This window comes from Sorex araneus, chromosome 4 (genome assembly GCF_027595985.1).
Source record: "Sorex araneus isolate mSorAra2 chromosome 4, mSorAra2.pri, whole genome shotgun sequence".
In the NCBI taxonomy this organism is placed as follows: Eukaryota; Metazoa; Chordata; class Mammalia; order Eulipotyphla; family Soricidae; genus Sorex; species Sorex araneus.
Window position 1 is genome coordinate 217,555,758 of NC_073305.1, and position 22,946 is coordinate 217,578,703.

Consider the following 22,946-nt stretch of genomic DNA (forward strand, 5'->3'; position numbering starts at 1 on the left):
TCAGGAATTACTCTTGGCAGTGCTTGGGGGACCCTATGGGATGCTGGGAATCGAACCTGGGTTGGCTTGCGTGCAAAAGCAAATGCCCTACCTGCTGTGCTATCACTCCAGCCCCTACAGGCAGTGTTTAGCTGACTAACAGGGCAGACACCAACAGAAAATTCTCCGGTGTATTTCTCTATACCCCTCCAAACTCCCACCGGCTGGCCCCGGAATTGAAAAGACCCTGGGGTGGGGGTGGGGGAGAAACGATCACCATTTCCCTTGTCGACATCTCCCTTCCCTCGGAGAAGCTGTCGGCGCGTTTTCCCCTGGTCCGTCAGCAAGCACACCCCCCACCCCAGGCATTCATGGGGCGGCCTGCCGGAGCGTGGCAGGCTTTCTGGGGGCGCTGGTGACGCCTGCTGTTCCCCGCGGGAGCGGTCTGTTCCCTGCACGCCGTGATGTCTCCAACCCGTGTTTGATCACCGGGCTCCTGCAGGCCTTGGGAGGCCCTGGGAAAGGAGACAAACGGCTTCTGACCCCAAAGACTCTCACAATGAATCTGCCATGCCCACAAGCCGCGTGAGAAAACCCGGCTCCTCCGTAGACTCGGACCTCCCGTGCCAGGAGACGGCCTCTCCGCCCCCAGCAGCTGACCCAGCCCTGCGCCCCAACTGCCACCCTGCCCCCTTTTTCTGACACCCAGGACCTCTCACCCTGGCCCTGGACATCTCTCCGGGAGGTACTGCCCACTTCCTGGGCTTCCTGGGCTGGTCTTGGTCCCACACCGCCTGCCACGCTGAGCTGGCCTGAGCCCTAAATCCCTCTCCCCCCCCCCACTTCTGCCTACCCCGGGATTGCTTTTGGTTTGGTTTGGCTTTGGGCCACGCCCGGCTGTGCTCAGGGCCTACTCCAGGCTCTGCACTCAGGGCTCGGTCCTAGAGAGCCACATGTGGTCCCCGGAATCAAACCCAGGTCAGCCGCATGCAAGGCCAGCCCCTCAGCCACTGGCTTAGGGCTCTGTACCCTAAACCAGCACTTCTTCTTTTTTTTTTTCAATGCTATTTTTGTTTGGGGGCCACACCTGGCGATGCTCAGGGATTCCTGCTGACTCGGCCTTCGGGAAACACACCAAGCGGTGCTGGGGGACCCTATGGGGTGATGGCCCGGTGCAAGGCAGGCGCCCTCCCCGCTGTGCTGTGTCTCTCTGGTCCCTACACCAGTGTTGTGTAACTTGGTCTGCAACGTGCAGATGCCCTTTCCGGGGTCCCTGGGGTCAGCCCCCTCAGTGGGAGCCGAGGGGCCGGCTCGGCGTCCCGTGCTCCTGGATCTGGAGAGGACTCGGCCTCGCCGAGTGGATTTTGTCTTCTAAATCGCAACCTCCCGCGCCCCAGAGTGCAAGCCGAGTCCTGAACTCGGGGCCAGGGGCCATAACGGCCCGGGTCACAGGAGACAAGTGACTCAGGTGGGACGGGCTGTTTGGAGCCCAGCATCTGCCGCTGCAGGACCCTCAGCCCCGGCCTCTGGCAGCAGCTCTCAGTGACCCGGGCTGGCCAGAAGGGGGAGGCCAGCGTGTGCTGGCCACTGGCCCTGTGCGGGGGGGGGGGGGGGGGGGACACACTGCAGTCGTCCCCCTGCAGGTCAGGGGCTCCGTCAGCCCCGGGGAGCAGCGAGACTGTATACACAGGGCTTCTCCGGGGCTGGCCGGGCACCCAGCTGCAGGCCCGGGAGGCTCAGACTTCCTCACCCATCTGGCCCCCGTCCAGCACGGGGCACGGCCGGCGCCCTTTCTGCGAAGCGGGCCATTTCCCGTAAGCCATGGGTCCCTGCTGGCATCGCCTGCTGGCTGAGACATACAAAGTCAGGACATACCTGGGCCAGCCTGAGTCACGGGAGCCGCTGCCCGAGCCACAGGGCCAGTGGCCAGCACACGCTGGCCTCCTCCTTCTGGCCAGCCCGGGCCACTGAGAACCACTGCCGGAGGCCGCGGGCTGAGGGTCCTGCAGCGCAGATCCGGGGCTCCAAACAGCCCGTCCTGCCTGAGTCCCCACCAGGAGCTGTGCACGGAGGGCGCAGGTGGGCCGCCCGCGCTGCCCGACCTCCTGGTCCACCTCTCCTTCCCTCGCCAGGCGTTGCCAACCCTCCACCCTGGCAGGGGGCACCATTTCTGGGGGACATGGTACCCCTGTTTGGGAGTCGGATTGCAACCTCACGTGTCTCCCCGCTGGCCTCACCCAGTCTACCCCTGACCCTTGGCCTGGGCAGAACCTCATGGAGCACAGAGAAGTGAGCACGGCTTAAGAGAGGGCTGGGACTGCCAGGAGCGACCCTCCCGCCCCCCCGCAGGGGGGGAAAGCTGGGGCTGTGGAGGGGCGGGACTATGGGAGGGGCGGGTACGGGTGGGTGTGGTCACCGGTGGGTGGGGCCACAGGGGCGGGGCGGGGCAGCGTGGTGGGTGTGGCCATGGGTGGGCGGGGCTGCAGAAGGGCGGTGCGCGAGTGGGCGTGGCCATGAATGGGCGGGGCCGCGGATGGGGCGGGGCTTTGGAGGACTTGGCCCAGGTAAACACCCCAAGCCTCCGCCAGCTGCCGCCTGCAGCCAAGGCAGACGGCACCTCACAACCCTGCAGGCTCCCAGCTCAGGACAGTCAGCGCCTCCCGCTCCTGGATGCATCAGCTGCAGGATCCCTGTGCCCAGAACCTCACAGGCGCCCAGGGGAGGGGGGGCGGGGTGCGGGATGCAACACCCCAGAATGTGCAGGACGACGCTGTCCCCTATCAGACAGTGCGGGGGACGGAGGCGCAGGCCCAGATGAGCCCCACTTTCACACGCCCCCAAGGCGGAGGGGCCGCCGGGTCAGCCCACAGGAGACCCCCCCCACACACACACACACAACACTACTTCCTGGCTGGGGGGACAGGACTAGGGTGCGGTGAGGAGGAAGGGTAGGAGGTCAGGGTCTCTGCGCAGACGCCAGGCTGGGAGCCCCCGGCCTTGCAGCTGCAAACACTCCCGCGAAGTGGTGACACACAAAGGAACGTTTTTGCTTTCTGAAGGTTCACCGGAACGGGCACCCACATTTTCACCTGCTCCACCAGGCCCCTACTTGGGGAACGGTAGGCCCGCCGCCAGGTGCCAGGTGGAAGGGTCGCAGGGACCCACCCGTGCCAGGCTGAGTGAGGGCCAGGCGTGGCTGCTGGCGGGGGCGCTGGGGAGGGGCTCAGATCTTCCCCAGTTCTGCGTCTCATCACCCCCGCCAGCTGCTTCCCCACAGGAGAGAGAAGGTCCAGCCAGGCCAGTGGCCATCCTGGGCCGGGGCCCGGGGGTCTGGAAGCAGGGTTTGAATCAAGGATGCTCCTGGTTCCGCTCCCCAGTGGCCCGTCCCCCGCCCCCGCCATGCCAAGACCAGCCCGTGATAACCTGTGTCCCTGTCACCTGGGGCCATCCCAGTGGCAGTCTGAGGGGAGCTCAGTGACTCCCCCCCACTCCCTTGATGCCAAGAATTGCCTCCATGGCCCCTAAGGAGGCGAACTCACTGGCCCCGCCCCAGGGGCTCAGAGACGGTAAACACGGGCCCCAGCATCAGGCCTGAGCCAGTGCCCCCTGGTGTGAGGGAGGGGGCTCCTGCTCCTGGAGGGGGCCTCCAGGCCAGGTGGTGGGACGGATGGGAGCCCACATCCCCCGGAAGGCAGGAGCTGTGACTCCCTCGAGCACGCCCGCCACCTCCAGGGCTGAGAATAACTGTTGGTCCCCGCTGGGGCTCTCACGGGGGGGTGGGGGGCTTTCCTGCCTCACAGCTTTGGGGATTCTTTGAACCCCGATTTAACCTGCCACCGCTGCTGATTCTGGGGGGAAGCCCCTGGATGCTCACCTCACCTGGCCTCCGCGGGGACTCTTCCTCCGCCCCTCAGAAGCTGGAGGGGGGCTCCCCAGCCTCTGAGCGTGTGCGGGGAGCCCCTCTGGGTCTCGCCAGGTAACCCTGAGAGTGGAAATGGGGAGCGGGACGAGGCGGCCACCCGGGACTCCCCAGACCCCGAGTATGTCGGACACTGGGGTCCCTTTGGAGGCTGAGTTTAGGGAAGGACGAGGGTCTGCACTCAGGGGCCGGGCAGCTCCGCTCCTGGGCACACTGCAGGCAGGGACCTGGGGACCAGAAGCCCTTCTCTGGTCACCAGGGTGAGGCAGGAGCCCCCGACAGTAACACTGCGGATCGGCTACTTGCAGTGTAGACTGTTCTGCACTACAGGTCACTGGTCACTCCCACTCTCTGAATCTCTGGGCCCTGAAATCCGAAGCGGGGAGGGGTCCCTAGGGGTGTGTGAATCCATCCCCGGAAGTTCCAGGGCTGCCCCCGCCTCATTGCAGGGGGACTGTTGGATTGCTTTGGTTTGTCCTTTCTTCCCCTGCAGGGAGCTTAGGTTTACTGAGTTACTCCCACCACAGTGCTCCCAAGGCACAGGCAATTCCATCTGGCACACCCATTCCTCTGTGTTTACCTTTTATATCTCCCTGGTGCTCCTCTTCACCTATCTGGTAATCACTAACATCCCTAAATCAGGCCCTGTCATTTGTAAAGTCGAATTCTTCTTCTGAGGGCTCTGGATTTGTACCTGAAAGTGAAATAACTGTTTTCCTCTTTCCTCTATGTCCTTCACGTGGTTTAGTAATGTCCTTTGTGTATAGATGCAGGAAGGCAGTTGCTGCTATGCCGTGTAACATGGAGTCAGTTGACTCTGAATAATATTTACTCCTGGGGCGCTGGAGTGATAGCACAGCGGGTAGGGCGTTTGCCTTGCACGAGGCCGACCCGGGTTCAAATCCCAGCATCCCATAGGGTCCCCTGCGCACCGCCAAGGGTGATTCCTGAGTGCATAAGCCAGGAGTGACACCTGTGCATTGCTGGGTGTGACCCAAAAAGCAAAAAAAAAAAAAAATTACTCCTGGGCAATCTCGTATTTACTGAAGCCTCAGTTGCTGTTACTGCCTAATAAAAGGAGGGTCTTGGCAAGGGCCTTGGATGGACCCAGGGCAAAGCGTAAGCTACCCTGGCATGGAAAAGGACAGGCCAAGCGCCGTAAGAAGTAGAATAAGTTAGGAGCACAGTCATGGAACAAACTCTGTCATGACCCAAAAGGAAGTAACTGAATAAGGACGCTGCTGGGGGCAGGAAAGACTGACCTGCCCTGAGGACTGTGGTCTGGGATATACAGTGAGCCATCCCCAGGAAGGGCCGACCTGTAAGCTTAATATAGCTCTTACTGTGTCCGTACAAAAATGACGAGAAATATTAAGTAAATATAAGGTGACTGTTTAAATGAACCATGGGAACACCTCTAAGGGTGATTGAAGGTCGCCCTAAAAGCCTCCATCCCTCTCGGAGAGCCCAGCAAGCTACCGAGAGTACCCCGCCCGCATGGCAGAGCCTGGCAAGCTCCCCGTGGTGTATTCGATATGCCAAAAACAGTAACAACAAGGGGCTTCATTCACCTGACAACGAAAGAGCCCCCAAGACGGCAGCGTGAAGAAAGATGAGCAAGGAGAGGCTGGCTGAAAAAAATCTCAGGGATGAACTAGACTGCCAAAACAGAGAAAGACTAAAATGACTGTCTGTACTTTCAGCGCACATACGCTGGCATTGGAAACATCCATCAAGGACCTGATGGTGCAAATACAGAAGATCAAGTACGATGTCATTGGTCTGACTGAAACGAGAAGACATCGATCACATCACGCCATTTTCGACACCGGAGAAGAATTGTTCCTTGGAACATTCGGCAACAGAGGTGTCAGTGGTGTCGGTGTCCTTGTCAACATGAACTTGGCCATGAGCATTGATTCATCTGAATGCCTAACAACCCGAATCGGACGATTACGCTTGAATAGATGTGGCTCACTGCTGGCAGTTTCTATCTTCGTCATCTACACACCAACATCCAGCTACGATGAAGAAGAAATTGAGAAGTTCTACATGGAACTGGAAAGGTTCTATAAAGAAGACCACACCTTCTACAAGATCATTGTTGGTGATTTTAATGCCAAGATAGGACCGAGAAGGCCGCTGAAGAACTCCACATTGGGACCCACGGCCTAGAATGGAATGATCAGGGTGAGAGACTGTCTGAATTCATCATGTCTACCAAGACCACCCATGGTAACTCATGGTTCTAGAAGGCCGAATCTAAACGCTGGACATGGGAGTCTCCCGGTGGACAGTTCCACAATGAAACTGACCACATCATATTCAATTGACGGTTTTGCCTGACTGATGTCGCTATTGGCCCAAAATTCCAAATGGGATTGGACCACCGTCTCCTTCATGCAAAATTCTACTTCACAGAGCAGGGAGAAAGGTCTGCAAAGTTTAAGTTTAAGAAGGCAACTCCTGTCCCGTCCCGCGGGACCAAGTTATTCCAGGGTCTGCAGAGGCGCTACCTGAAATAGCAAGGGCGAGAAAGAAGAGGGAGACCAAGCAAGGAACTGTTGTCAAGGTCTCATTTATTGAAGGAAAGTATACAGAATATAGAGGCTGTAGGGCAGGCCGGAACAGGGGTCCGGAGGGGGTCACGAGGGGTGTTTGCGTAAGGGAACATGACGGGCCGGAGCATGATTTGTCTGTGCTTTTTTGTCCCCAGCACAGGATGTCTGTCTCTGTAACAGTTCAGCTATTGTCTTGTGACGCATATATTTTCATAATATCCTGGTGGCTAATCTTTGTTTAGGGAAAGGCCAAGTTCTCTTTTCCAAGGTTTCGGCCCCCAACATCTCCCCCTGTGTGTTTATATATGAAAAATTGAGGGCTACTGAGAGCCGCCTGGGTTGGTGAGGCGCCGTGTCTTAGGCTGTGTAACGTGCCTCCAGACCCGAGGGGGCAGGGGCTCTGTCTTGGGCTATGTGAGGGGATTCTTACTCTCGCCATCACTGTGCTTCCATATGTGGCACTTGGTTACTCTCCTGCCAGCCGCCCCCGAGGTGAAGCTAAGGGGAGGTTGCACAGAGTAAGCGCTTACTGAGAATGTGATGGGGACCCAAGAGGTAAGGCCTCACACCACTCCCGTCATGGAGACCCCTTGCTGCTCCTACTCGGGTCTGGCGTTGCACTATATCCCGTCATAGGCTAACCTCACAGCTGACCCGGAGTGGGAGAGGGGATGTCAGGGTGCCGTGTTCCTGGGAAATGAGCCCAGAGCCTATGGTACCAAGGGGACCCTAATCTCTCAGCTAATGGGGAGAAGTTGAGCCGGTCGGTCTCTGGGACTTGGTCGGGAACTCCCTCTTCAGGAGGCGGAATCGGCCCAAGGCGATGATAATGAACAGCAACCGTGCTTCTGGTAGCCGAGTCGATCTGCGACTTAATTAAAGAGGTTAAGCGACTAAAGGCCCAGGGGCTGAAGGACAGTAGTAGCAGGAGACCCACGAGAGGTCCCAAAAGGCTGGGCAGTAACGTGGACGGCCAGGGTGAAGTGGAAAACCAATTTTGATACCATGACTCCTGTTTTTCTCTAGCCCTTTTCCTTTCTTCCAGGCTCTTTTTGACCTTGTTGATGCTATCCTGTACTAGACCTGTTTTGTCTGCATAAAAACAGCATTCCTCTTTAAGGGCTACACAGAGTCCGCCCTCTTTTGTAACAATAATAAGTCCAGTCCTCTCCTGTTCTGCAGCACCACTTCAGACAGGAACTGGGGCATGTCTCAGATGACTGATGGAGGTTTCGATCCTCTCCAGGTCCTCATCAGTAGCTGTTCGAAGGGATGAGAGTCCGCTCCACTGAGTTGCAAGCGAATTGATTCCAGTTCCAAACAGCTGCCAGTCCAGTTCCAAACAGCATGGCTATGGTCAGAGTGGATATCACCTTCCTCTTCTGAATGGGATGATGGGTTACCTGTGGGGATAGAGTCTCCTTCATAGTATAGGATTCAGGGAAGCACAGTGACCATCACATAAAATTTATATAGTTCCATGTTGAAAACATTGATTTTTCCATGATCTAAGAGCACTGTAACAGGAGTCTGGATACTAGAGCAATTCTGCAGATATATTTAAAGAGTTTTACAACAATATAGTTTGATTAGTTTCTTTTCCTCAAAACACAACCTCAAACTTCCTTTACATCCATTACATCCTGTAACTTTTCCATTTCCAAACCAACTACACTTTGCTTTTCTAATTTTCACTGATGATATCTCCATACATTATCTTTCTGACTTAAGACATACATCTATAGTCATTCCACAAGTTTAAACTCACTGAAATTGGTACAACATGATCTCACAAGTTTGGACACAAGTTGACAATCATCTTATTTAACATGGCAAAACTATTCTGCAGTCACAAACATTATATCAGTTCTTATAGATTTTCAAAAAGTTTTAAAGATACTCACAACTAAAGTTCTTACAACATATATTAACCTGGAGACATCTTTAGAGTTCTGATTTCTAGGAACACTTTTTAAGGATTAAAACACTCATAGATTACAATGGAACAGTAAGGATTCTATACTAGTGTACAAAGTTCTCTGAGGTTCAGGATTAGGTTGGTACCGTAAATCCCAGACTAAGTCCTCAGGCCAATTCAGCCTGTGCTTCCCCATGCGGGTTTTGTTTTGCTGAGTCTTCTTCAGATTTTCTTGTGACTTCCAGCTGAGATCTGCTCTGGGCTGAAGTTTGGAGGGTTGGAGTCTCAGGTGGTCTGGAGACTGAGCCAGGAGGATGAATTTTACTCCAGATGAGGCCATAGCAGGATCCAGAATGTATTAGTAGGTCTGTCGTCTGTTAAAATATAAGCAGAGACTTTTCCTCTTACAAGGAGGTTTCCCACCATTTCTTTTTTTGTGTGTTCGTCAGATTTTAATGCAAATATAAGGATCAGTTGTTTCCCAAGCCCTTTCTCATTTACAAAGTTGCAAGAACCAGATACCTGGAAGAGTTGAGAAACTAAATTAGCAAGTCTTATCTGCCGGGCAAAAGTGTGATTAGAATTCACTGTTGAGGGTAGGGAGGGTCTTCATATCCAGTCTGACTGAGGCAGAGCTTGCTGAGCTGGGAATGCAGGGGGATGGGTGGATCCAGGGAAAATCTTTAAAAACTCCCAAGCTGACATCTGAGATTAACCCCTTATAACCCTAAGCTAAGTAGCTTTAAAAATTTTAGTTACCAGAAGTCTTGGAGATCAAATAAAACACAGGTACAATAAGTTTTTCAACCAATTTTGCAACTCTAGAAAATAATATTTTAAACTGAAGCATTACTCTTTGAACCTGTTTTCATAGATCACAATTATTTCGACTCACAAGATTCTCTAGGTCAAATAATTCTAATCCAGTGCAGATACAAATATATACATTGGTATAATAGCATAAGACCTTTGGACCATCAATTTTTGTGAAACACGGTAAAACCTTCTTTGACTTAATTTTGATAGTTTTTGTACTTTAGTTCAAATCATGAGCTTTCTAACTTTAACAATTCTACAATACAAACATGCTTTCAAATACAGAAAGAGCCCTTTGGGTATATATATTTTAACCAAACTTAGATAATAGCATAGAAAAAAAAACATTTGGACTGTCAATGTTTATGGAAACATAAGAAAACTTTGTTTATTTTGAGGGTTTCTGTACCTCTGTTGCTTGAAAAACAGCTAAATTCCTCATTAAAATTGGCTGAGGCTTGTAAGATAAAGCCTTGCACTTTCTGAATTCTTATTTCACTTTTTAGTTTTCTGGCTCTAGTTCTGTATCTAGATAGTACAGATACTGGAATTCAAAAGAATTTCAACTGTTAATAACTATTAATGTTCTTCCAATAAGAAATTTAGATTAAAACTTTCAATTTCGGGGGCTGGAGCAATAGCACAGCGGGGAGGGCGTTTGCCTTGCACGCGGCCAACCCAGGTTCTAATCCCAGCATCCCATATGGTCCCCTGAGCACCACCAGGGGTAATTCCTGAGTGAAGAGCCAGGAGTAACCCCTGTGCATCGCCAGGTGTGACCCAAAAACAAAAACAAAAACAAAAAACCTTTCAATTTCATTGTAGGCACCACATTCTAATTAGAAATCTTTGTTTAAACCTGATCTAACAAGTTCCAAAGATACCTAGATCTTTTAAATTGCTGGGCTTCATATCACTCTGATCTCCCTTGATTTTGTTTGCCCAGGTCTAAGAATTACTGACTTCAAACTAGCTCTAACACTCGAGTGTTCCACAGACAGACAGACTGACAGACAATAAGTTCACTAAAAATTAGTTCACTAAAAACATCACACGTACATGTGCACACGTCTGTAGTTGATCTCTCGATCTGACCCTTCAGAAAAGGCAGGGAGAAAACTGACAGACTGAGATAGGAAGGAGCAGTCCCCAGGGCAAAGTTAAGCCCTGTCGGCCGATTGGGAATATTGCTCCCCGTTTCCCTGCCTGACCAGCCAGTCTCCTGCTTATTAAAAATGGGTCAAGAAAGCACTTTTGTTGATATAAGCCGGCAAAACCTCTTCAAAATTGTTGAAACCTAAAGTGGTCAGATGCTAGCATTTTTCTTTCTTGGTCAAGACTAGTTCTGAGGCGGGGAACTAGTATCTTCTTATCAGACTTGGGGACACAGAAATGAAAACACAGGACAAAGGGATTCAACCTTCCACCAGTGACTGTCTTCACTGGGAGGCTGTTTCTGCCAACTCGACAGAAATGAGAACACAGAAAGGAAAGGGTCACTGGTAGGCTGTTTCTCTAACTCGACGGAAATAAACAAGAAGGATGGGGGTGACAGGGACACTCATAACAAATCACTCAGATGCATGTCTGGCCGGTGAGGAACTTAGCCATGGTGGATCAGCCTGAGAGGTGACTTGCGACCAGTGTCTAAACCAGCACCACCCTAGGCCATATGTTCCTCGTGGAATTGCAGACAGCCCAATTGGACTCCGTAACCTTACAGGGATCTTAAGGATGCCAAGTCGTGGAGCCACAGACTCAGTACAAGGACAAGGACGTCCAAGACTGCACAATCACTCACACACACACACACACACACACACACACACACACACACACACACACAAGACAAGGGAATTCAAGCCTTTCCGCCAGTGACCGTTTCGTCCTTATATTAACAAGCATCAATATAACTAAAAAATTTTACCAGATCTTTTTTCTTAACCCGTACTCCTCTTTCCCTGAATGAATTCTTGAACTCCTTAATAAAGCTCTGTTCCTTAAATAACAAATGGCCCATGCTGAATGGGACGGCATATGAATAGGTATACCTTTTATGTTCCGGCCTCCAAAGATCACTCGGGCAGCACTGATCCTTCGGGGGCCTCCAATCCGTTGCTGGCGCCGTCCAGTAGATGGCCGTGCTTCAGGTCCCTGTTCTGGGCGCCACTTGTCCCGTCCCGAGGGACCAAGTTATTCCAGGGTCTGAAGAGGCGCTACCTGAAATAGCAAGGGTGAGAAAGAAGAGGGAGACCAAGCAAGGAACTGTTGTCAAGGTCTTGTTTATTGAAGGAAAGTATACAGAATATATAAGCTGTAGGGCAGGCCGGAACAGGGGTCCAGAGGGGGTCACCAGGGGTATTTGCATAAGGGGACATGACAGGCCGGAGCATGATTTGTCTGTGCTTTTTTGTCCCCAGCACAGGATGTCTGTCTCTGTAATGGTTCAGCTATTATCTTGCAACGCATATATTTTCATAATATCCTGGTGGCTAATCTTTGTTTAGGGTTTCGGCCCCCAACAAACTCCCAGAATGACCACCAACTGGGAGCTCTTTGGCACTATTGCGGCAACGTGGGAAGATGCCGTCCTTGATAACATTGATAAGGAATACGATCGATCGACTGGTTCAGCACCTCCATGACTACGCAAAGAATGCCGAGAGTGCGAAAGCCACAAAGAGATGCCTGTCTTTGGAAACTCTCGAGCTCATTCGTCAACGTGGTTTGGCGTGAGCCTCAGGCAATCACAAGCTAATGTCTGAGCTTGCAAAGATGTGCAGAGAAGCAGTAAAGGAAGACCTCAAAGAAAGAAGAGCAGTAGTGTTGGCCAATGTGGCAGAAGTCAGGAAAAATACTTGCAATGCTCGCCTGTCCTTCGTCAACTACAAGACCAAGATTACTGCCCTCCGACGTCCTGATGGATCTATCACATCTTCCAGAAAGGCAAAGGAGAGGATTATGATGGGAAGGGGGTGTAACCAGCACGCCCTCGGCCCAAATAAATTCGGAGCTGCTGAGAGTGAAGCGGACCCTCTGCGCCTAAAGACTTTGATTTATAGTCTTATAGCAATGCACTGGGACTATGAGCTGGGCTATGCAATTTCTGGCAGAATTTCCCCTGGACTTTATACAGAAATCCCAAACCGACTTAACATCTATAATTGTCAACAATGTGAAACGGTTCGTTTTGAACAGGTCTGACTTAGGGGGGAAACTCCAAATAATAACAGTAAGTTTTTGTTGAAATATTGAAGGTTATTAATGTAGCAGCCACCTCTATGGACTGTGAACTAAGCAAAACCCCACACCGGCCGAGAAGAGGAAATATCCCTCTTTCCAGGTTGTTTCCCATTTTCAGGGAGCGTGGCGTACACCATACTATGAGGCATGGGAAGGGGGATGAAGGGAAAAAAAAAAAAAGGAAAAGAAAAAAAAAGAGTTATGTACTTGGAGCAGTGGGGCTCCATATCTCTTCATTCCCAGCAATGGAAAACTAACTATCAAATGCTTCCTTGGTAGTAGGGCTGTCTTTCTTGGGTGGAAACTCCAACAACAATAGTGAGTTTTGTGTTGAAATATGGAACTTAATCAAAGTAAAGAGAAAATGAAGTGAAATTCATTAGTTATACAGTAGGGGGTGGGGATTGGGGGTGGGGGGAGATACTGGGGTTTTTGGTGGTGGAATATGGGCATTGGTGAAGGGATGGGTGTTTGAATATTGTATAACTGAGACATAAACCTGAGAACTTTGTAACTTTCCACATGGTGATTTAATAAAAAGTTAAAAAAAAACAAAGGAGAGGATTATTCATGACTTCTGCTTGGATCTCTTTCACAGCCATGCCTACCTGCCCACATACCAAATTTCACAAGATGGATTTATCGTTCCCAACGTCCTCTCTTCTGAAATCCACCATTTCATTGGTAAAGACGCATACAGCACCCAGTCCGGACAAGGTTAGACCCGAACACCTGAAGAATCTGCCGCCAGTACTCATCAATACACTGGCTCGGCTCTTCACACACTACCTGTCTGAATGCAAGGTTCCGTCCCAGTGGAAAACCAGTAGGACCGTTCTGTTGTACAAGGGAGACACCCACGACATCGGCAACTATCGCCCAATCTGCCTGCTATCTGTTGTCTACAAGTTGTTCACTCATGTCATCCTGAATGGAATAGGCAGAACACTAGACAAAGGACAACCATGCGAGCAAGCCGGGTTCCGAAAAGGATTCAGCATGATTGACCATATCCACACAGTGACCAAACTCATTGAAGTTTCGTGAGAGTTCAAGATGCCGCTCTGTCTAACGTTCATCGACTTAAAGAAGGCCTTCGATTCTGCTGAGACTGAAGCAGTCATCGAAGCCCTAAGCAAACAGGGTGTTCAAACTTAGTACATCAAGATCCTCCGCAAGCTGTACTATGGATTCACCACCAGGATCTCACCATTCTTCAAGGAAGTGATCATTGACGTAAAGAGAGGGGTTCGGCAGGGTGATACCATTTCACTGAAACTCTTCAGTGCCACCCTTGAGAACATCATGTGACAACTGGAATGGGAAGGAATGGGAGTGAAGATAGACGGTCGGCAACTACACCACCTCCGCTTTGCTGATGACATCGTTCTCATAATGCCAAACATTAGCCAAGTGGCACAAATGCTGGCCAACTTGGACTGCGAGTGTGGAAAGGTCAGATTGCATCTGAACCTCAACAAGACGATGCTCATGAAAAACTAACTGGTCCCTGAAGCTCCATTTGCTCTCAATGGAACGAACATCTCCGAATGCAGCAACTACGTGTACCCGGGTCGAGAACTCAACATGAGGAATGACTTGGCACCAGAACTGCGCAGGAGGAAGAGAGCAGCGTGGAACGCCTTCAAGAGCGTCAAAGAAGGGGCTGGAGTGATAGCACAGCGGGTAGGGCGTTTGCCTTGCACGCGGCTGACCCGGGTTCTATTCCCAGCTTCCCATATGGTCCCCTGAGCACTGCCAGGAGTCATTCCTGAGTGCAGAGCCAGGAGTAACCCCTGAGCATCGCCAGGTGTGACCCAAAAAGAAAAAAAAAAAAAGAGCGTCGAAGAAGTGGTTAAGAGGACGAAGAACCTCTGACTCCGGACACACCTTTTCAATTCCACCATTCTTCTTGCACTAACATATGCCTCAGAGACCTGGGCCCTACGCAAAAAGATGAGAACGCTATTAGGGTCTCCCAAAGAGGAATAGAAAGAGTTATGCTGGAGTATCACATCTCACTCAAGTGACAGAAGGAATCTGGAGTTCTGACCTCCGTCGACGGTCAAGAATCAGGGACGCTGTCTCGTTTGCCAAGACATCAAAACCCAGATGGGCCGGACATGTAATGCGATTCAGAGACGACCGCTGGACTAGAGCTGTTACCGACTGGATTCCACAAGACGTCAAAAGATCGCGTGGTCACCCACCAATGAGATGGTCAGATTTCTTCGTCAAAACCCTGAATGAACGGTTTGAGGCTCTTCCTGTGCCAGGAGCGAGCAGATATCATTGAGCTACACTAGCACGCGACAGGGACAAATGGAAACGTTACTGGCACCCGCTTGAGCAAATTGAAGATCAGCGGGATGACAAGTGATACAAGTGATACAAGTTTAAATGGATCCCAGCTAAGGAAAGCAGTGCACCCCTAGATGGAACCCTGCCCTTGGGCGGATCTCCTGGCAGGAATCTAGAGTGCTGAGCTCCATTTTTTTTCCAACTTTTTTTTTTCTTTTTGGGTCACACCCAGCGATGCACAGGGGTCACTCCTGGCTCTGCACTCAGGAATTACCCCTGGCGGTGCTAGGGGGACCCTATGGGATGCTGGGGATGGAACTGGGCCGGTCACATGCAAGGCAAACGCCCTCCGCGCTGTGTTACTGCTCTAGCCGTGAGCGCTGGGCTCTTACATGAGATTTTGCCCTGGAGTAAATGCCCCAAAGGAAGGGCTTTACCTCTGTTCACTATTTATACCGCTCACCCACACCTATGTGCAACTGCTACCCCAGCCCTTCGTGATTTTCTCTAGAACTAACACTGTGAGACTTGAAAACGGCCCATGCTCACCAACCAGCCTAGTGTCCCTTGTCCCTTGGTTTGTCCATGGCTGTCGGCTGGCGGGGGGGATGGTGATCAGCCCTGAACGCACCAGGGCACCCTGGGTCATCGCGGGCGGGCCAGTGACTCGCCCAACTGGGGACCATGCGGGTGCTGGGGCTCGACCCCCGGCCTCCCTCACGGGGGCTGGGTGGGGAGCAGGGCAGTGCTCAGCCCTTGAGCTCTTTTCCTGGCGCAGCTGGTAGGACTCCTGGGCTGTGAGATTTGGGGGGACCCCGGCCGAGTCCAACACTGGCCACCCACCACCTTCTCCCTTCCTCCCGGGGACCGCTGCTCCCCGCACGCCGGGCCCCTCCAGCCGCTGCTCGGTCCTGAGCGCGCCCAGGGGTCCCCGCGACCCTCCCCTCCTCCCCCTCCGCGCGCGCCTGCGCCGTGCGCGCACCCGCCGCACCCCGCACCTGCGCGCAGGACGCAGGCCCCGCCCCGCGCGCCCGCTGCAGCCCAGCCCGGGCGGAGCCCCCCGCGGACAGGGAGGCCGCCAGGTGCGCTGCGGGAGAGGATGAAGCAGGTAGGGCCGCGGGAGGGGCTGCGGGGGGGGGGTGCGGGGCCAGGCTGACCCCCGCGGGACTGCAGGGTGGAGCGCGCCTGGGGGCGGGGCGGGGCACGGGCCGGGATGCTGCCCGGGGGTGTCCCCGCAGGCCCTGGTGGACGACACCGAGGATGTGTCCCTGGACTTCGGCAACGAGGAGGAGCAGGCGTTCCAGAAAGCCAGGATCAGGTACGTGAGCGCTTTGGGGGGCGCGCAGCCCCCAGAGCCGCAGATTCGCCCTTCCCCGCCCACCCTCTCGCTGGCTGCTTCATTCATTCATTCATTCATTCATTCACCCACTAGACAGGCGCCGGCTTCCAGGCCCCCAGCCCGCAGACAGGCCCTGCCCGCTGCTGGCTGGGCGGTCACTGAGCTTGGTGGAGGGGGCCGCGGGAGCGCCCGGGAAGGGGTTTGTACTCAGCTCCCCCTTTCAGCTCCGGACGCACAGACAGACCGCCTTGGTGTCCTGGGTCAAGTCAGCCATCCGCCCCCGACACACAGCATGGGCTGGGGGCAACCCCAGAACCAGCGCGCAGGCGCAGAGGCTGGAGTGCGCAGACCCTCTACTGGGCCCCCATTCCCCCGGGGACCCTGTGTCCATCCCAGCGCTGCTGAACCCCCTGACCTGAACTTACTGCTTCACACAATGGAAAGTCAACCTCCAGCCTCGGTACCTGCAGCTGAGTTGCACCTGCAAAGTCCCTTTGGCCCCCCCTTTTTTTTTCTTTTTGGGTCACACCTGGCGATGCACAGGGGTTCCTCCTGGCTCTGCACTCAGGAATTACTCCTGGCAGTGCTCAGGGGTCCATATGGGATGCTGGGAATCGAACCTGGGTCGGCTACATGTAAGGCAAACACCCTACCTGCTGTGCTATCGCTCCAGCCCCCTCTTTGGCGCTTTAATGTGACCTTTGCCCATCCCCAGGATGTTGGGGACCCATTCATGAGCGACCATAGAGTAACCCTTGTGCATCTCCAGGTGTGACCCACAAAGCAAAAAAAAAAAAAAAAAACACATTGAAAGAACCCCAGGATCCCAGGAAGAGGAACCTAGGGTCACCTGAAATCATCCTAGTTCCATCTTGGTTTATGGGGGGGGCGGGGTCACATCTGGCGATGTTCAGGGTTCATCCTAGCTCTGGGCTCAGGTCACTCCTGCTGGTGCCCAGGGGACCCTACGCAGTGTGGGGCTTGAACCCGGGTCAGCCAGATGCCAGGCAGGCCCCCTCCCCGAAGTACATACGATCGCCCCAGCCTTGACTTTTTGGTTTGGGAGCCAAGCCCGGTGGTGCTCAGGGCTTGGCTTCGAGCTGAGTGCTCAGTGGGGCTGGGCTCGGGGCCAGAACGGGCCACCCGCAGGGCACGAGCCTGACCCTGTGCCCACCCCTCCCAGCCCCAGCCTGCACCTTCAAGACACTGTGCTTCGTGCCAGTGACTGACCCACAGCGGGCCCCCCGGGGGCCAGAGGACAGGACAGCACGTGGGTTGTTTACCTTGTACACTGCCCAGGTTCATTCCAGGCACCCCATGGGGCCCCCCAGCACCCCCAAGAGTAAGTCCTGAGTGCAGAGCCAGGAGTCAGCCCGAGCATTGCCAGCTGCGGTCCCCAAAACAAAACAAAGAAACAAAAGTCAAAGCAGGAGCCTCCCGGAGAGACCCCCTGCAGGGACCACTGTGTGGGTGCCCTGGGGAGCACTTTGCACCCCCCCAGAGGCCTGTGGGAGCAAAATTGCCCCACGGCTGAGAGCCGGGATCTGTTGGTATCTGTGCTCTGTCCAGGCTCCACCCTTGAGGTGCCAGTAGCACCCCACCCTGTGACAAAATGGTCTCTCCGGTGGCCGGCGAAGGGGAGCACTGGGCTGGAGCACTGACTCTGCCACAGCCCAGGCTCCATCCCTGGCACCACAGGGTCTCTGAGCACTGTGCCTGGAGTAGCTCCCGGCATCTCGAGGTGTGACTGAAAACAAAACAAAACAAAATTGTCTTCATCCAGGGCCGAATGTCCCCTGGTTGAGAAGTCCTGGTTTCTCTTGTTTGGGGGCCTCACCCGCCAGTGCTCGGAGTTTTCTCCTGGCTGGGAACCCAGGGGCCACTCCGGGAGGGGCTCGGGGACAATGCTGGGGATCAAACCCAGGCCAGCCACACGCCAGGCAGACGCCCTGCTCACGGCGCCACCTCTGGCTTCCACCGTTCTTTGTCAGGGGTTTGGCTGTGGGTCTGCACTTGGGGGTCCCCGGCCCTCCCACCCCCTCGCCTGACAGCACCCCAGAGGCCGCGAGGGCACAGACACCTCCCACCCCGGGAGACCCGCTCCGGGTTCCCTTTGTTCCCCCAGAGTCTGTTCCCGTAGGCTCCGGGCCCCTCCCCGCGCCCCCTCCCCACGCGGGAGGCCCTGGGGGGGTGCAGCCGTGGGGAGCGGAAGCCGGGCCCACTCCCAGGCCCGCACTTCGCTTGAGGGAAAGTTCTTGATTACCCAGGAAAGGTGCCCGCAGAATCCAGGAACCAGCCGAATTTCGGTTCTCTCTGCTCGGGCTCCCGGGTCTCGGGGCTTGACAGCCGCCCCTGCCGGCGTCTTCACTTCCCGTTTCCATTTCTCGTTGACGTGAGTGGGATTACATAAACCGGGGCGCCCGGCGGCTCCCCAGAGGGCGGGGGAACGAGTTGCAGGCTCGGGGGCCCTTCCTGCCACGAGCGCCCTGGATGTTCCCTAGCAGGCAGCCCGTGGGCAGGGGTGGGTGCAGCCAGAGTGCCCTACCCCCCCCCCCGTTACCCCAGGGGTGCGGGCTGCCCTCTATCCGTGTCCGTATGTTTGTGTGCCTGAGAGCACGTGTGTATGTATATGGGTGTGCGGGGCATGAGCTTGCACATGAATGTGTGTGGATATGTGCAGGAATGTGTGGCTATGCATGTGTGTGCATGTGTGTGTGTATGTGTGCTCACCCTGTCCCGGGGTAGGGTGAGTATTGCCTGGACAAGTGAACCCGCTGGCCAGAGGTCTTAACAATGGCGGGAGCCCTCTGTCCAGTGGAGGACACCCCCAGAGAGCCCCATGGTCCAACGCCACCCTCAGAAATGGGGGCCAAGGAGGAGTGGGCCTGGGGTCCTGCATGGGCCGACTCGGGGTGGCCTCAGGGGGCTGACAGCATTGTTACTCTCCCACTTTAGAGATGGTAAAACTGAGGCTCTGAGCAGTTTAGAAGCCCGTCAGGGCCTGGGTGCAAGGCAAGGATGGAGGCACCCCCGCCCGCTTTTATTCGTGCTTTGGCATTAGAACTAGTAAGCCCAGAGGAAAGGACTTTCTGGCATGTTCCTTACGCTGTGTCACTCCGTGCTGCTCGGGGGAGGGGGGCACTCGAGGGAGACAGGGAAACAGGAGGAGGAGGAAGAGGAAGGCTCAGGCGTGCAGCGGGGGGATCCCTGGGCATGGGGGAAAGTCGTGCTCAGAGGGGGAATTCGGCCTCGGGGACGCTTGGGAGTGGAAGTTTCCCGGGAGTCACAGCTGCTCACAGGGCCGGGGCCGGGGGTCTGTCAGCAGCAGCAGCCCGTGGCGTTCCCGGGGCACAGAAGGGGAAACGGAGGCAGCCAGCAGGGAGGTCTCGAGGGTGGGTGCCCGGAGAGGAGGCGTGGGAGGAGGGTCTCGGGGCCCGTACGGTGCCCAGTGGGTGGGCAGGTGGGCGTCCAGAGGGGCTGAGAGATGCTGCCCTTGCCCAGTCTCCTCCCCTCGGGCCCGGCCTGGTGGTCTTCGTGGCACAGTTCCACTGGGTGGCGTCAGGCCTCTGCCCCGTTAGCCGGGACCCGTGTGGAACCTTCCAGCAACGGGGATTGTCAGCATCGTATCTGGGAGCCACAGCCCCGACAAGTGTGTGGGGAGGTTAGTCGGGTGGTCACTCCCAGCCCGGTGCTGGTCACCCCGCTTGGGCCTCTCACGACTTCCCCGGCAAAGAGGACGCCAGCTTCCGGTCACCCCCCACCCACTCAGGCCGAGGCTGGATGTGACGGACGCTTCCCGGGAACCCGCAGCCCCGGGCCCAGACTTGCCCGGACACGGTCTCTAGCCCTCGGAGCACTGGATGAAGAGTCAGGCTATGGCACAGACTCCCAGACCCCTTCCTTCTGGAACGTTCTAGGTTGGCAGGTTGTCTGTGGTCCCTCTAAGTCCTTTTGGGTGGGGGCGCTCAGGAGGCCTCGGCCGGGGCTGCGCGTCTGGCTTCCCCCGGGCTCCGGACGTGGGCGACTCCTGGCAGTGCCGGGGATGCCGTGGGGCCGTGGCGGAAGGCCAGTGCCTTAGCCCCCGGGGTGTCGGATTCTTCGAGGTCAGGGGCCCTTCCCCGGCTGGCTGCTGGTGGGTCCCCTCTGCCTGCGGCCGCGCCGTCGGTTACGGGCGGAATGACCCAACCTTTGCCTTTGGGGAACTGGCCGGGCGCGGAGGCCGCTGGGGGCCGCTGGGGGGAGCCACTTCCACCTCGGCGCGACCACGCCAAAGGACATCCTGATACTCGGACACCGGGACTCTCGCGGGGGGGAAGTACTGGGTTCTTCGAAGGGGCGCGGGAGCCGCAGCCGCCGGGCGACCGGGCCCCCTGGCCCCTGCCTAGGCACCCGCTGGCCGCCTTCTTCCACCTGTTCTTCCGCGTGAGCGCCACCGTCACCTACGTGGGCTGCGACTGGCTCAGCAGGAGCTTCGTGGGCTGCTTCGTCACCGTGCTGCTCCTCCTCTCCCTCGACTTCTGGTCCGTGAAGGTGAGTCTGGGGCTCTTCAGGGCTGAGCTGGGGGCTCGGGGGAGGCGTCGGAGCACTGGCTCTGCAGGCTGTCCCCGTCCCCCCCCCGCCGCCCCCACACCAGCCCGACCCCGATTCCACCCCGACACCACAGGGAAAAACCCCAAACACCACCGGGAGTGGCCCCTGTGGCCTCAAACCAAGCCAGTTGCAGGCAAAACACAGCCGGGTGTGAAAAAACGGCCGGGATTGATCTGCCTCTTGCGTGTCCGGACCCCAGGGGCTGAGGGTTCTGGGGAACGCCGACATCTGCCCCGGTGCTTAATCTGGGGCTATGGAAGCTTTGAATGTGGCCCGCGGCTGGGCTGGAGCGATAGAGCAGCGGGGAGGGCGCTTGCCTTGCATGCGGCCCACCAGGGTTCGATTCCCGGCATCCCATAAGGTCCCCCAAGCACCGCCCTGTGTAATTACTGAGGGCAGAGCCAGGAGTAAGCCCCCTGAGCATTGCCGGCTGTGACCCCAAAAGACTAAATAAGTAAAATTGAAAAAAAAAGAAATGAAAAGAATATGGGCCGTGCAGGAGGGCACACGCCCGCCACGGTGAAGGGTCGCGAGGCTCCACGCTGACTTTGGGCCCCGCCAGGTGTGGCGTGGTGGCTGGTGCTCTCCGTGACAGGGCCGGGGCCGCTCTCGCCGTTTCCTCAGAACGTCACCGGGAGGGTCCTGGTGGGGCTCCGCTGGTGGAACCAGATCGACGAAGACGGCAAGAGCCACTGGGTCTTCGAGGCCAGGAAGGTACCTGCCTCGCGGGGGGCTGTGGGGGGCAGGACGGCGGCCCAGGAGCCACGTGGGTGGTTCTGGGACAGGGGGGACTCAGTGCACGCGTGGCACGGGACAAGCCCCAGGAGACCCCCACCCTCTGCAGCCGCTCTCGTGCCCCACCCAGGCCTCTCCACACCACTCGGCCCCCACCGAGGCCGAGGTGCGCGTCTTCTGGCTCGGCCTCGTCATCTGCCCGCTCATCTGGGTGGTCTTCTTCTTCAGCACCCTGTTCTCCCTGCGGCTCAAGTGGCTGGTAAGGCCTCACCCAGCCCGTGTGTGCGTGTGCGCGTGTGCGTGTGCATGTGTGTGTATGCGCTCTTGCAGTGTGGGCCACAGCCAGCAGGCTGACGGCGTCCCAGGGCCCGTGTGGGGTGTGTGTGTGTGTGTGTGTGTGTGTGTGCTCTTGCAGTGTGGGCCATGGCCAGCAGTGCTCAGAGGTGACTCACTCCTGGCAGTGCTCGGGGATCAGACTGCATCGGCTACCTTGACCCCGGCCTGTCCTCCCTGGAGAGGACTCACTCAAGTGACCACCCTGGCTTTAGGTCATCTTCCCGCCTGCCAAAGGGCCCTTTAGGGTCACCCGCAGCCCTGTGTCCACTCCCTAGGTTGGTAGAATCCCGGGCCGGGTGTCTCAGGACCTGCTGTTCGGGGCTCCCACATCCCAGTGGGCACCCTGGGGGCTGCGGGTCTGGCCCTCCGGGCTGGGGCTCCGCCCCGCCACTTCCCCACTCACCCGCTGAACAGCCGGCGCTGTTGCCTTTGGCCCCCGGGAGTAAGGTCACTGCGAGGGGTTGTGTGTCTGTCTGCTCGGGCCGCAGTGGTGCAGCGGGGTCCCACCCCACACACCCACGGGCCACGCTGTAGAGGGACCCTCGGGGGTCCCACGAGCGTGCGCCCAGCCCCGTGGCCCGAGAGGTTGTTTTTCACCGCGCACAGGACGCACTGGCTCAGACGGGGAACTCCGTGCGCGCAGGGCGAGGCCGGCCCGTGTTCTGCGGTTCTCTCCCACTGTGGCCGCGATCTGGGTGGTTCCGAGAGCAGCTGGGAGCCTTCCCTGCCGTCGGGGGCAGGAAGACAGGCTCTGGGACTGGGGGGTGTGACCGTGGGGGCTCACGGAGGCCCCGCTGCTGCGGCTGCCTGGGGAGGGGGCTCTGACGCGCCCCCCCCCCCCGGAACACGACCCTCTGCTCTTCCCGACGCAGGCGCTGGTGATCGCCGGGATCTCCCTGCAGGCTGCGAACCTCTACGGCTACGTCCTCTGCAAGCTGGGGGACGACAGCGACGTCGGCCGGGTCACAGCCGCCCTGCTGTCCCCGACAGTGTTCCGCACGGCGACCCCCTGAGCACGTCCCCGACCCGCAGCCTGCACGGGCTTCGTCCCTGCGTGCCCGTGGCTGACCACCCACCCGGGCATCTCCCATCTCTCTAAATATCTGCAAAATCGTGACTCTCGAACCCGTTGCTTTACCTGCGCCGTGGGTGCCGTGGGGTGCTGGGGGCCAAGCCGGCCTCCGTGTGCTCCGTGCTATCCCCGGCCCG

At 56.4% G+C, this 22,946-nt stretch overlaps 1 protein-coding gene and 1 long non-coding RNA gene across 2 annotated transcripts; one reads left to right on the plus strand and one right to left on the minus strand.

Annotated features, from left to right (window-relative positions):
* Positions 1-6,460: 6,460 nt before the first annotated feature.
* Positions 6,461-19,838, minus strand: LOC129404244 (uncharacterized). Its single transcript, XR_008629785.1, has 3 exons — positions 18,340-19,838; positions 11,245-11,413; positions 6,461-8,751 (listed from the first exon to the last, which is right to left on the minus strand). It is a non-coding gene; the product is annotated as an uncharacterized LOC129404244 (long non-coding RNA).
* TVP23A (trans-golgi network vesicle protein 23 homolog A) lies at positions 15,706-22,854 on the plus strand. The gene is made up of 6 exons (XM_004604343.2): positions 15,706-15,845; positions 15,976-16,055; positions 20,462-20,606; positions 21,291-21,380; positions 21,532-21,660; positions 22,610-22,854. Exons 1-6 carry the CDS (start codon positions 15,837-15,839, stop codon positions 22,748-22,750), a joined length of 594 nt encoding a protein of 197 aa, XP_004604400.2. The 5' UTR covers positions 15,706-15,836; the 3' UTR covers positions 22,751-22,854.
* Positions 22,855-22,946: the final 92 nt, after the last annotated feature.

Bases quoted from the DNA above. Each gene is read 5' to 3' on its own strand.
- TVP23A (XM_004604343.2), top strand. The intron at 16,056-20,461 runs GTACGTGAGCGC...GCCCCTGCCTAG, and splicing joins TTCCAGAAAGCCAGGATCAG to GCACCCGCTGGCCGCCTTCT. The intron at 21,381-21,531 runs GTACCTGCCTCG...TGCCCCACCCAG, and splicing joins GGGTCTTCGAGGCCAGGAAG to GCCTCTCCACACCACTCGGC.